The following is a 13,767-nucleotide window of genomic DNA, read 5'->3' as shown; positions in this document are numbered from 1 at the left end:
ATGATTGGAGATGCAGTGCAGCCCTAAATGTGGTTACACTCTCTTAAGTTCATGGAAGTTTATATCCTTACTGGGGGGGGGGGGAGGCTGTGCTGCTCAGGTGGGTGGCCATGTTACTCTGTCTAGCAGAGCAAACCTCAAGTCCGCTACGACCTTAATTAAAAACCAGCAAAAATTGTACAGGGGATAAGCACTTACCTCTTTGTCAGATACGACCTGAGCTTTGACTCACATGTACATATTTTAACCATCTGCTTGATACAGTCTGCCTTCCTCGCCGCGATTCCGATTCCCAAACCATTGCAATATATATACCGTAAGTAACGCAACCACTGAACTGTTAAAAATTAGAAAACAGCGCGGCGCAAACAAGGCAATAATACATGCAATGAACAGTGCGAACCAAATCGATACAAGTGTTTATTCCAGTAGTTACAGTGTATAGTAGTACCTTGCAGAAGCCGCCGCAGCTATGCCGTTCCGTTTTGTGGAATATATGCCTTTAAAGCCTCCCCCCTCCCCCTTTTTTTTTTAACCTGCAAGTGAAAAGCCTGCCTCCATCCCATGGAACCTCCAGCACTCTGCACATCCTCAGGGTCTCTCGTTTCTCTCCCTCCCTGTTGACCCAGCCTCATTATCGTACATTATTGTATATTGCTTGGAGGGACACTCCGGCAACGGTAGGGAAGAGGCAGCCTAGCCTCTTGGCTCAGCCCCGCCCAGCGCTCAAAGAAGCCCCGATGGGACCGCCGCTCCTTTTTCAAAGCCATCGAGGACCAATCACATGATGAGCCTGGCTGCTATTGGCTGAGAAGGCTCTGGGTGCAGCTGTCACCTCAGGTTCCCATTCGGAAGCCGCGGCCGGAAGAGGGAGCCTTTCCGGCTAGATTTCTACAGCCCCTATTCCCTTGAATGGCCTTGAGCTGGCATAGGATCCCTCATGATGGCTTGGAAGCCGGAAGTGTTACTCTGGTCTACTTGCCTCTATGCAATGGTGCTGTCACCTGATTCATCTGCTCCGCCCAGAGCCTTCTGATTGGCTGGCCGCGGCTTACAGCCACTTCCTTTTCCCAAGTAAAGGCGCAGACGGGAGCCGCGTCTCCCCAAAGACCCGGCTGAACATCCTCTGGTTTTCTTCCCTTCCGACCTGTGCTTGGGTTTCTTTGCGCCTTCTTTCCCCAGTCCCTGCTAGAAAGTCAGAGACTTTCTTCTCCTCTACTCTGCCTCTTTTTTCTGGTTTCCTCCATGCCTCCTTGGAAGCCAATAATTGTCCAGGGAATGCTGTATGAAAGGTAGCAGGATACGAGTCCAGTGGCTCCGTAGAGCCTGGCAAGATTTTCAGGGTGCAAGCTTTGGAGAGTCACAGCTCCCTTCTTCAAAATGTATGGAAGGTAGGTGACCTGGCAAGACTTGGGCCAGGATCTTCTTTTCAATGGAGGGCTGGGCTTGGGTTCAAGTGCTGTGAGAAGGATCCTTGGCATAGGATGAAGTTGGGGGGCAATTCAGGCTGGTCTTTGGGGAGAGGTGGCTTCTGTCAGCACCTCTACTTGGGAAACCTGCTTTTCCAACAGGGCAAGGGCGGGGATTGTGCCACTGGGCATAGTTGCTTCCTGCGGTTAGAAGTAATGGTGGGCTACCAAGCCTGGGGGTGGGGGGAGGCCTTAACTGTAGCAGGAGGAGAAGCAGGTTGAATGTGCTGATGAAAAGGTGGTAGGATGGAGGGCTACCTTAACATTTCATTTTTATGGCCTTCTCTCATTGAGATAACTTTTCCCCCCGAATTGATTATCAGAGAGTGGCAGTTTAGTTAATTGAAATAAGGCCTTTCATCTTATACATGTAATCTTTACAAAAAAACTATGTTAACTTACAGATTTGGAAATCTACAAGCAACCACAGATGACTCAACTGCTTTTTATTCTGCTTTATTCTGTTACCTTATCATATAAAGGGTTAAAGATTATATGTATGTGATTTTTTAAAAATTGAGAATTTTAAAAGATTGCAGGAAAGAACCTGAATAGGAGGATTTAATTTTCTAGGCTCCCATAAGCATAGCAGTCCCAGTCAACCTTTGGATTAGAATTGGGACCTCATTCTCCAGCAAGGGAGAATGTGTTCTTCTCTTACAAGCAGCTGTGAAGGTCTCCCTGAATAATTCCAAGATGGGAAGTTTATAACGGGGTCACCTCCCACTCCCGTATCTGTCTGGCCAAAGAAAAGGTCCCCTGGTTAACTCCTCTGTCCTGTTCTAGAGACATTGCTAATAAGATGTGTTTCACTAGGCCTTTCCCCCCCTTTAGTGCTTAGGGTACCCTCTTGCCAAAATGGATTGGTTGAACTTTGTGCCATAATGTAAATTGTTGTTTGCTTTTGAGAATTAAATGGGGCAACTGGACTTAAATGATCAATACCAAATGTCTTGCTGTTTGAATAATGTTGTAAGCCAATGTGAGGAGGAAAACGGATTTAGATTGGTAAGTAAATAAAACAGGCACACGAGACTACCAATGAGCTTTTTGAAACCCACAAATGATCCTAATTTCAGACTGCTGAGTCCAAAGAGGTGTGGCAGGGTGTGTGTTTAACATTTCTAACCCTTTCATTTCAGGCCAAAAACTGAAAGATCCTTGAGGAGTCTGATGGTTTCAATGAGACCAGCTCCATGAGCCACACCAATGACTTGGGCAGAGGAAAGCCATAACCAGGCACTTCTCTGCAGCACAAGAGAACCAGAAGAGCATGCACACCTGGCCAGGGGAAACTGTTCAGATGCTGGGAAAGGATTATACTGAATCAGGTGGAGAAAGAGAATCTCAGATAAGGATGCAGGCCCTGTGCATTGATGGCTTTGTACAGAAAATAAGATGTATTTCCTCTAGAGCCCCGTGGCGCAGAGTGGTAAGCTGTACTGCAGTCCAAGCTCTGCTTACAACCTGAGTTCAATCCCAGCAGAAGCTGGGTTCAGGTAGCCGGCTCAGGGTTGACTCAGCCTTCCATCCTTCCGAGGTCGTTAAAATGAGCACCCAGTTTCCTGGGGGTAAAGTGTAGATGACTGGGGAAGACAAATAGCAAACCACCCTGTAAAAAACCTGCCAAGTAAATGTCGTGATGTGACATCCCCCTATGGGTCAGTAATGACTCGGTGCTTGCATAGGGGACTACCTTTACCTTACCTCTAGAGCAGGGGAATTTTATGATGCATTTTAAAATGTGAATTGTGCCACACAGTTTGTCCAGTAATAACTACTACTGTTACTTGTGATTTACTGAAAATTTTGCACAAATATTAGTGGAAGGCGCTCTTCTCTCCTTAGTTTTCCTCCTTCCCCTCACTGTTTGGTGACAGCCCTGCAGTAGTCGCAACTACTGTTCATCCTGTACCTCCCTCTGTATTGCTAAGGCAGTGAAGTTTAGACTACCAGGCATAGTGTGACCTCTTCTGACACGCTATCCTCTTTGCAAGGCGCCCTGCAAGTGAGGATTCCTGTGGATGTCCAGGTGATGTTGGGCTTTTTTAAAAAAAAAAATGCTCTGCCCTGATCTCTTGTGGCCTTTTGTTAGCTGAATGATCTGTTATACTTGCTGCTGTTTTGTTTTTGTTTTCCCTGTACAAACAGATTACCTAATTCTGTTAAATAAAAGTGATAATTAAATAAACATTATTATTAAATTGCGAAGTACCTGCTATCATTCACTGGACTTTTAACCACCCATTTTGTGTTGTGAGTTATCTTTTTTTTCCCTATAAGCAGGTGTGGGTGGGGGTGGGGACAACAGTAGATGAGGATGTCCGAGTCCTGGTTTCTAATCTCTTAGACGCTTAGAACAGCCCATCTCTGTGTTTTACATGTCTGTTGAAGGACGTTGTTTGTGAAACACTTTAAGTGAAATGTCACGTTTTGTGATTTGCTGACTGCTGAGATTTTCTGGTTCTCTTTTTAGTTCACTATTGTGGATACTAAGATCATCAAAAGATTCTGTAGGTTCACTTTGCTTCTCTAAATCAAGGTTAAATGTAGTGTGTTTGGTGGAGTTGCATTAACTGATGCTGAGAGGGAAGTGCAGGGAATAAAGTTAAAATCATTAATACAGCTCTAACTGGTTTTACAATTGAAATGGTTTCAGTCTGCAGTTGGGCTGGAAATAGGTACTTGACTGAGATTCCTCTAATGTGTCAGGGGTTGTTTTTAGTCCTGACTTTGCATGTGAACTAACTTTGATACACTTTTAAGATTGTGTACTTTTGTAATAAATCAAAATCCTTTGGGGATAGACAGATATAGCACAGGCATCTTACAGAAAATTGCTTATTGGTTTTTCATCCTCCCTCGGGTCTTCCCTACATTGTTGCTCACCCTAGTGGATTCACTTACCTCTGGGCAAAGGGAGTACATGTGTATCCCTATCCAGAGAATTTCCTTACCAAATTATCATCAAGGGGGTGTATTGAATGCTGGGTGCTGCCAGGCAGCCCCACCATTGGTTCTGAACCAATTTCTCCCCTAGCTGAAGTCTTAATGCAATACAATTTTAGAAGTTTTTTATTAGCATCCTATTTTTTTCTTTATCTTGCCCCAGTACAATTTGTCACACTATTGCCATCCCCTTTTCCTCTCAGCAGCAACGACCTTGTGAGGTAGGTTAGGCAGAGAGGCTGTGATAGGCTCAAAAATCATCCAATGAGCTTTGGTGGCAGAGCTGGGATTCCAATCAGATTGTCCTGTAATTGTTCTATTCTGGGTCATTGGCTTTGGCTTGTATGGTGTTTTATTGTCAGATATATAAATGGTGGTAATGTGTTTTAATCCTTTCTGCACATATACCCAGGAGTTTTATTTTTAAATTGTATCTTGATGGACATTTAATTCTCTCTTGCATTTTTGTGATGGCTTTTTGCTAATGCTGTAAAGATTGATGATGGTGACTCTCTAACCACGACACTGTTGGGTCTCAGTGTTAAGGACCTTTTCCTCTCTTTCAGCTCCAGACTGTCAGAACACTAACAAATTATTAGATTAGATTAAGTCAATGGAACTATGGGCAGAGGCCCTAAGACATAATAATTAAAACAAAAGGCCTACCAGTTAGCAGTGTACCACACAGAACTAGCCTATTTGCCAGTGTCGTAGAATTATACCTCTCGGTCTGTAAATCCTCTTTGCCAGCTGTTATGGAGGCCCTGGAATGATATAGCCTGTTATCGGGTTTCAAGATAAAGTATAATAAATTATACATCAGACCTATCACCCATTTCCGTAACATCACAAAATCTATTGTCGCCCATTTATTTTCACTGGAACCAAGATCATACCTAATTTACAAAATGTAATAAAGCCAGCTGCCATTCGTTTTAAAAAACAACTCCAAGCTTCAAAGGGTGGTCTTCATTGAGTCTATCATGGCTAATCAAAATGCAGCTAATTAAAATAACTTCCCCCAAATTCTCTCTCTTTTTTCAGAGGCTTCCAGCTCCAGCTTCCCCATGCAATCTTAAATGAATGGCAGTGCACCTTAAAGAGCGCACACGATCCGGTCAAATAAAAAGTCCAGAATTTCACACAGAACTCTCAGGAAACCTAATGAAAAAGTTGGCGCAAATTTTCCTGAGCTGTGCCTTTATTGTTAGGCTTCACAGTTGCATAATGTCTTGCAATATATGGAATTCAAACTCCAATCGGGGACCCACAAATCACAAGATTTTTCATCTGCATATTCTCTAGTGGAGACAACTTGGAGGGCACCACGTAACAGACTTGCTGAAATTAGATTGAATCCTTCTAGGAGCTTAACTTTTAGCATAAAGGACCACAGGAGAAAGCCAATGTCGCCTGTGGCCATGTTTGTTGGTCAAAAGTCCCTCCCCAGGATGAGCCCTTAACAATCGGAAGACTAATAAATCAAATCCCTTTAATGGCATACAAGAAAAACTAATATTAACAAATTAATAAAGAAATCTGAAAACAATTCTTTAAAAAGAAAAAGAAAAACAAGATCTGGCAAACAAGAAAATATTCTGGTTTCAGTGTCTCCAGTTGCAGTGGCGCTGGTGTAATGGATCCATAGAACCCAGCCTATATTCAACACTACCTTTCTTTACCCTCTTTCCTCCAAATGTTGACACTTCTGTTAACCAATTGGATAAATATTCCCTCCAGCGTTGGCATCCTTGAAAGGAATATTACTATCCTAGCCAAAAAGGCAAAAATTACTACCTATTTTCCTTACCGTAACGTCAGACAGAACAAAGGGTGAGTTGATATTTACCCAGTGAAGGTGCGCGCTCCTAGAAAGTACAAGCTGTACCACTTGAGTGTCGATTGCGTTGCCAAATGCCCAATAACTTAGTCTGTCACAAACGTAAGAACATTCTTACAAACCAGGTAAGATGATACCGCTTGACAGTTCTCTAGCCTGAGTTCTTGCCAGTGAGAAAAAAAAACCCAGCTTTTTCATTCAACTGCCTTTAAAAGGAAGACATTTGACGATTACTTCAAACCAATAAGCTTTTGAACCAGATTTGAGCTGTTACAGCAATACTGTTCCATTTTTCATAGCTATAGAACAGACACACGAGGAAATAACCATGGGGGTTGACCTTTGTGGAATGAATTACCAGATTTGCTGCCAATTTCACTTCAGTTCTCTGAAATACTAGTTCTGAGAGGTTACTGTTTCTAACCATGATTACAAAGTAGGTCTTTCAGGTCCAGAGGCAGCAGGAGAAAATGGTAGCCATCTTTGCTGCTGCTCACAGAAAACTAGTCTGGATGGACCCTTGGGTCTGATGCAGTTTTTCCTGTGCCAGAGAGTAAAGGAACATGAATCTCACCAGCCTCCAATCCACCTTCTTGTAGAAAATGAGATGGAAATCACTAGGTTCAGGATCAGGTGTGAATGAGATGGCTATTGCCATTTACCAGCTGCTACAGGTAGCCCAGGTGAGCCTGATCAGATCTCGGAAGCTAAGCAAGGATGGCCTTGGTTAGTAACTGGATGGGAAACCTCCAACGAATACCAGGGTTGCAGAGGCAGGTAATGGCAAACCACCTCTGTTAGTCTCTTGCCATGAAAACCCCACCGGGGGTCACCATAAGTCAGCTATGACTTGACAGCCCTCTCCACCACCACAAAGACCAATTTATATGGCTGGACCAAATGTACTAACAGTAGGAATTTGCAGAAGCAAAGGATGCAGACATTTGAAACAAGCGAATCCACACGCCTGCAGGCTTCAAATGACCACACTAAAACCACCACCTAGCAAAAAGGTTGGCGATGATCCAAATCTCACTGAAAGCAACAGAATGGGACTTTTTGTTAAGCGCAATGCATTTTCATTCCGCTGATATCAATGGGAGGTGATCACGCCTCCCCTCTTACTGCATTGCGGCTACTACTGGAGGGGTTATTCGAAAGCCACTGTAAAACAACTCAAGGTTCACTATATGCGTGAAAAATCACTGCAATGTGTAGCAAAGGTGATCAAACGCCTGGAGGCAGACCAAGTTCTCTGCAAATCCTATTAAACCACTTTTTTTGCCAGCACTGTAGGTAGCATTGTTCATGTTCCTTATGTGGTTAATAACCTTTATCCTGTTCTTCCTAAACGATGCAAATGATTTGATTTTCTACCAAAGGTTCATTGGCTGCAAATCTCTTGCAAGTAAACAGTACTGACCTTTCTAAATAGCTCTGCCATTTTCTCTGCCGTGGCGTCTCCATTGGCAGAGAATTGTTTCTATGCAAGTTCCCAAAAAGAGAGAGTCAAGCAAATCTGCTTTTGGAAAAACAGAGGGGCTTTAACCATTTTTGATTGCCTGAGACTCTTTCGCTTCCATTTTAAATGTGGTTACCATTAGACATGGCTGTGCATCTGGTTCAGTTGTTGTGCATCTCCACCCTGCCCTGTCCGACGTGGTATAATCGTGTGTGGTTTATGGTTCCACAACAATCCATTTCCTATTTTGATTTTCTCCCCAAAATCTTGAATGCTTGCAACGTTCACTTTTTTTTGGCAGAAAAACTATGGTGCTAGCAACTCCAAAAGGCAAAACAGCGTGTGAAAAAAGTGTGCTTTAATTTTTAAAGGAAAGAGTGGCCAGCCCTTCCTGCAGGGCTCCTCCCAATCACATGTAACTTCTACAGTGGTTCGCTGCCCTCTGAGTTAGCAGAGGCACCCAACACCAAGTTAATTTGGAGCAGTGCAAGGGAGAGGAAAGCATCTGATTCTTTATAGTGATTTATTCAGGTTGCCCAGTGATTCCCAACATGGCACTTACCAGTATCATGGTGCCTGCAGATCAGTTTCCTGCTGCCAAGTCCCTTCTTCCCCAAAGCAAAGAGCCGATCCTGGCTTTTCTCCACTTTTTGGAAATAGGAGATGTTCTATAGAGCCCAGGAAACATTATCTTTCCATCAACAAGGAGCAGCCATTGGGAAACAGCTGCCTCCATAACAGAAGGACGATGGGCTGGGAACCTCAACATTTTGTCATGGGCTCCAGCATCCTTTGCAGTTCGCATTTTGTGGTTGCACCACCACTACCCTTTGTTAAAATTCCAAAACTGCTCTCTACTAAGAGCCACAGTCTGTACCTAACAAGACGTTTCCAAATCCACCCCCCCCCCCAAGCAGGGACAAGCTACGCTGCAAGGTGCTCACTTTACTGTCCTTCAGGCACCAGGCCAAAACATTTCTCTTTATCCAGCCTTTTAATTGAAGCATTCTGTCTTCTTAAAGCTGTATATAAGCTGAAGCCCTTCTCTTTTAGTCTACTTAATCCTGTATACCATGGGCTTGTTCTGTGCTGATTTTTATGATTTGCTTACATTTATCGTTATCTCATGTGCTAACTCAAGCAGGGTTCTTGAGAGCTGCCTTATAAACTTTCTAAATAAGTACATAACTATTCCACTTTGTCCACAGTAAGTTGGGAAACAATATCAATTTTCTTAGCTCATGCTGCTTTTTGATGAAAACCATAAATTAAGAGCAATGTGGCCAGTGGCCACTCCTGTGTTACTCCTGCTAATTTCTGTCAAGAAAGACTACTTTATAAAAATCTACATAGAGCAGTACATCACAGAAACTTACATGAAAGTAAAGAACATCTTAAAAAGAATTCCAATTTGCAAAGCATTACCTCTTACGTGCATGGTTATCCCAGGTTTCACCATACCCCTCTCAGCTGAATCTCCCGTTTCCATTTGAAGAGCGAGCAGCAGCCAGACTTCCCTGACCCATTTTGATTTAAAATGTAAGCTGTGCCCATCACAACAAAGCTCTTCTCTGTCTTCCTTCAAAAGAAGCCAGCGCTTGTTTGCTTTGCCATTAAAGCACTTCAAAGTGGTTTAGCCTGCTGTTTATTTTCCGGCAGGTGCTGGGCCTTGTCTACCAGCTCCTGTCTTCCTCCCCTCCCAACACAATCTAACGCATTGTGCCCTGCCCTCCCAGGTTCGTGAACAGTCTCAGGTATATGAATATCAGAACTATCAGAACGTTCCAGTCAGTAGTTTCCAAGCTATCGACACTGCATGGAATTCGTTTCACACCAGCTCATCAATCCAGAACCCACCCACTCCCATGTGTTGTCGAAGATTATCCATGTTCTGAAGCAGTCTACCGCTGAATGCTGTTTCCTTGGGCTAACAAGGAAAGTTGTTGAACTCCAGGTTCTGTATTTACAGGCTTTCTGGGGACTCCTGGTTGACTGGCTATTCCATACATTTTTATCCTGCCTTTCCTTCTTGGACTTCAGTACAGGGTACACAACAGAGGTTCAGAATGTGGGTGGTCAACCTGCAAGCTTCCTTGGCAGAGTATGTTTTTTCTAACGCTCTCACCAAGGCACCTGGATTCTTATGATAGCCACCAAAGGATGTATGAACGGGATCTGGGAGACAGAGAAGCCAGGAACGCAAGAAATACTGGCACACCATGTGTCCATTTAAAAAAGAAAAACAAAGCAGGCACAAAACAATCATAATTCTCTTTGCTTTAACAGCCCCTTCCATGCTTTTATTATTTCACAATATACAAGTTGATTCTTCAAGAATTCTCTAGTAGCCTGGCATTAATTTAATCAACTGTACTTGGATCAAAACAAAAGAGATTAGTAATATATCCCACCCACTCCCCCAAAAATTCTTTTTATTTTCTGATCACAGGCCCTGCAAGGAAAAAAATATCACTTATTTTTATTATTTACAGCTTTTAACAAAACACCCACCAGCACCTCCAAGCCTCTGTTAAGCCAGATGCTACACAGTGATAAATATTTCAAAAGTCCTTTCGCGCATCACAAATTCAGCCAGGGATCTGATGAACAGGCCGGTATGAACGTCTTGAATGGCAGCTCCGTGGCTCAGTAGGCAGAGCATCTGCTTTGCATGCAGGAGGCCCCGGGTTCCATTCCAGGCATGTCCAGTTTAAAAGAATCAAGCCATGAGTTGCGTGAAAGATTGCTGAGTGAGACCCTGGAGAGGCAGTGCCAGTCAGAGCAGACAAGACTGACCGCGACAGTCCAATGCTCTGATTCAGCAGGAGGCAACTTCGTGTGTTCACACGGGGGCTGCCTTAAAGCCGGGTCAGATCTTTAGTCCTAAGCTCAGCATTGTCTTGCGTTGGCTGGCAGTGCCTCAGGTAGAGGAAACGAAAAACTAGGAGGGAAGGAGAAAAGAAAGGAACGGGGTCAGATCTATCTTTGAAACAATATTTACCCTGATATTGTCTGATCCAGGCATCTTTCTAGGATTTCCCCTGCATTTGTGCCACTGTTACTGTCATGTAAGGAAGCAGGTAGACTGATGGATTAATAAGATAGGCACCAAGTTCTGCAAGTATCCACCTTGGGGAAAAATCCTCATAATCATTAGATGAATTCACTGAGCCTTTTCCACTATGGTCACAAAAGCATCACTTGTTTGAAAGAGAAAAGTGGGGGGTGGAATTAACACCGAGATGCTTGACTGCTTCAACACTTTCCCAGGAAACAAAACACGCACACACAAAAACCCAGGAGAAGCAGCTAGCTGGTTTTAGCTACCTTGTCGGAAACTGTGGATCTGGGTCGAGTACTTCTGAAGCTGCTCTGTAGACTCCTCTTCCCCACATTGCTGCTGATAATGTTCATAGAGTTTGGATCTGCTGCCAGAAGTAGACCCATCTATGGCGGAAGGGAGATGTCCGTTTGACATCCGAAGAATTGTCGAGGTGAGAGATTTGATGTAGTTTTTGGCCAAGGTGAGTGTCTCGATTTTGGACAGTTTGTTCTCCGCCCGGACGTGCGGGATGACTTCCCTTAAGGCCTGGAAAGCATTGTTGAGCTTGTGCATACGCTGGCGCTCGCGTTCGTTGCTCTCAAGGCGCCGCAAACGCCTGTCTTTGGTGCTCCAAGGAAGTTTCGTAGGCCGAGCAGCAGGCTTGCTGCTCTCTTTGTTCCTCTTCTCCTGGCGCCGTGAACATTTCAGAGGCTCATTTCTCTTCTGAGCTGGTTCTTGGAGCGCTGCATCCTCATGGACTGCATGCTTACGTTTTGCTCCTTTGCTTTTGGTCTTCATTGTTGGTGTAAAACCACTTTTATTTCTTATTAAAACTAGCTCTGGGCTCCAGATGTCTTTTTTTTAAAGAGCAGACCATAAACAGGTTGTTGACTGAGCCAGAATTCCAGCCTCAACACAAGTCACTTGGCTAGAATCACAAAGTGGTAATGCTGAGAGGAAACAACCTTGAGGTCCTCTTCCTGCAGTAGATAACAGTATTTAAGTACACAGAACACTAAACTTGGCAATGTATTATAATTTAGTATGCAGCGTTTAAAGATGATAAATTCATCAATTATCCTGAATATCAATTCATTAGATAGCCAAACACAATTTCCTCTACAACACTGTAAGCTACTGCCCTAAAAGGTCCCTGGGCCATAGTTTAAGATTTAAACTTATTGCACAGTAAAGAATTTCCCAGGCTGCCACGCTCAGGCAAAGATGCATACTTTGCTTGGGGCAACAAAAGTCTTTGGATCAGCCCTGAAAAGAGTGTCAAGATTCAAGTCCTTTGGATGGATGAATTAACAGAGATAATAAAGAGGCCAAAGACCTTACTAGTAAAATAGCCTACAGGGACCCCAAATTTCTTACTGTTACAATTGTGGGTGTGCTCACCCACACTTCCCTCCTGTGCCTAGCACTTAGGGCCATTCCACACATTAGGCCTTGTGCATACTTCAATGCAATACGTGAAAGCCACCAACTGTATGGTAGGACAGACTCCACGTATAGTTGTAAGTTAGCTAAACTGCCAACTGTATAGGACCTAGAGATAAATCCATACTTACATACTATGGGTATGGATCTCGGTAACTTCCGAGTCCCTTCTCCCCACAGTCGCTACTTTCTTCTTTAACTCACATTATTTTGCTCCAGGAGGAGAAGCCACGCTCTCCCATCAGCTTACATCTTTGCATTAAAATGTAACTTTTCAAAAACGTGTTTTTAAAAAAGTTAGAATTCCAAACCAGATTCAGTTGAAGAAACAGAATACTAGAAAAGAACACTAGTCTTTTAAAAGGTATAGATTTCTAAAAAGTAAAAATAAATCTAAACACATTTTCCATTAATGGTCCTCCATGATCTATTGCTCTCATGCACAGGGCACCACCATGAACTGTGGACATTTTGCCACCAGCTATTTCCTTTTTTGCCATCAAATTGCAGCTGATTTATGGTGACCCCGGAGGGTTTTAAAGGCAAGAGATGTTCCTGCCTCTGCATAGCAGTCCTAGACATTCTTGATCTCCTAAGTACTAACCAGGGCTGACCCTGCTTCACTTGCGAGCTCCGACAAGTTCTGGCTAGCCTGGACCATCCAAGCCAGGGAAATTTCTTATGGGCACTTTAATGGATTCAGGCAAAAACCAAGGTGAGTGCCTTACCTGGCGATGAAACCACTGCCAGCAGCATCTCTAACTGGTCTAAGCTGGCATAGGCAGCAGAACGAAAAAGCCTGATGAGTGAGCGACTGGCATTCAAGACAGCAAGTTTTTTTGACTTCCCTGTTCTCTGGTGGACTGCTATACCAGGGCTAGGACACGTCACTTTAATGCACAGGCAGCAAATGAGAGAGGTGGAGTTTGGCTTGGACAAGTCTTTTGCAAATAAGCCAAGGGGGTGTGTGTGTGTGTGTGGCAGTAGCGAGATTATGACACAGGGGACTGTGCTTTGCCATGTGGCTGGTGCTTGGCACGGGTTATACAAAAGACAGATCCTGGCACTGCCCCTGCCCCCACGTTACGCAAGGAGAGAGGCTAGTGACCTTATAACTACTTGGTGTATTATTGTTTCCACTGGTCAGGGCACACAAAGCCCATGCACACAAAGCATTACTAGAAAAATGAAGTCTGCAAACTGTGACATTCACCTTCAAGTGTTTCTCTAGCACTGGACTAGCCGAAATTCCAATGCTGCCTATACATGCAGAGGGGAAAAAATGAATATGTTATTGTCATATGTGGATTGTATATCCTTTCCATGTATGAAAAGAGTAAAGGGTAAAGAACCTGTAATTGAGGGAAGAAGGCTCTTCCAAAGCTGTACCCCTGGCAATTCCAATACAAGACCTTTCAATTTTCTGCCAAAAAATTCAAGATGAAATTTAGCTATACGTTCCTGGAAAGGAAGCGTGAGTCTCTAAACCAGATTACATTTCCATGCTCGGGAACACTAGCAGCATTCTTAGATGGAAAATACAGGATTACTCAACAGACCA

The 13,767-nt window shown here is 43.7% G+C and overlaps 1 protein-coding gene and 1 long non-coding RNA gene across 2 annotated transcripts; one reads left to right on the top strand and one right to left on the bottom strand.

Moving 5' to 3' along the window:
• The first annotated feature begins 1,077 nt into the window (after positions 1-1,077).
• Positions 1,078-3,680, top strand: LOC129338996 (uncharacterized). Its single transcript, XR_008597982.1, has 2 exons — positions 1,078-1,391; positions 2,612-3,680. It is a non-coding gene; the product is annotated as an uncharacterized LOC129338996 (long non-coding RNA).
• Positions 3,681-10,002: 6,322 nt separating this feature from the next.
• Positions 10,003-13,282, bottom strand: BHLHA15 (basic helix-loop-helix family member a15). Its single transcript, XM_054992401.1, has 3 exons — positions 12,935-13,282; positions 11,048-11,743; positions 10,003-10,661 (listed from the first exon to the last, which is right to left on the bottom strand). The coding sequence occupies exons 2-3, from the start codon at positions 11,559-11,561 to the stop codon at positions 10,579-10,581; spliced, it is 597 nt and encodes a 198-aa protein (XP_054848376.1). The 5' UTR covers positions 11,562-11,743; positions 12,935-13,282; the 3' UTR covers positions 10,003-10,578.
• Positions 13,283-13,767: the final 485 nt, after the last annotated feature.

Source organism: Eublepharis macularius, chromosome 12 (genome assembly GCF_028583425.1).
Source record: "Eublepharis macularius isolate TG4126 chromosome 12, MPM_Emac_v1.0, whole genome shotgun sequence".
Classification (NCBI taxonomy): domain Eukaryota; kingdom Metazoa; phylum Chordata; class Lepidosauria; order Squamata; family Eublepharidae; genus Eublepharis; species Eublepharis macularius.
Note: the sequence above shows the minus strand (reverse complement) of the source record. Positions and strands in the feature narration are given on the sequence as shown.

What these genes read in the sequence shown, in the direction of transcription:
- BHLHA15 (XM_054992401.1), bottom strand. Translation starts at nt 11,561, where the DNA reads ATGAAGACCAAAAGCAAAGGAGCAAAACGTAAGCATGCAGTCCATGAG. An exon ending in GATCCACAGTTTCCGACAAG is followed by an intron (nt 10,662 to 11,047) that starts GTAGCTAAAACC and finishes CTTCCCTCCTAG; the next exon opens with TTTTTCGTTTCCTCTACCTG.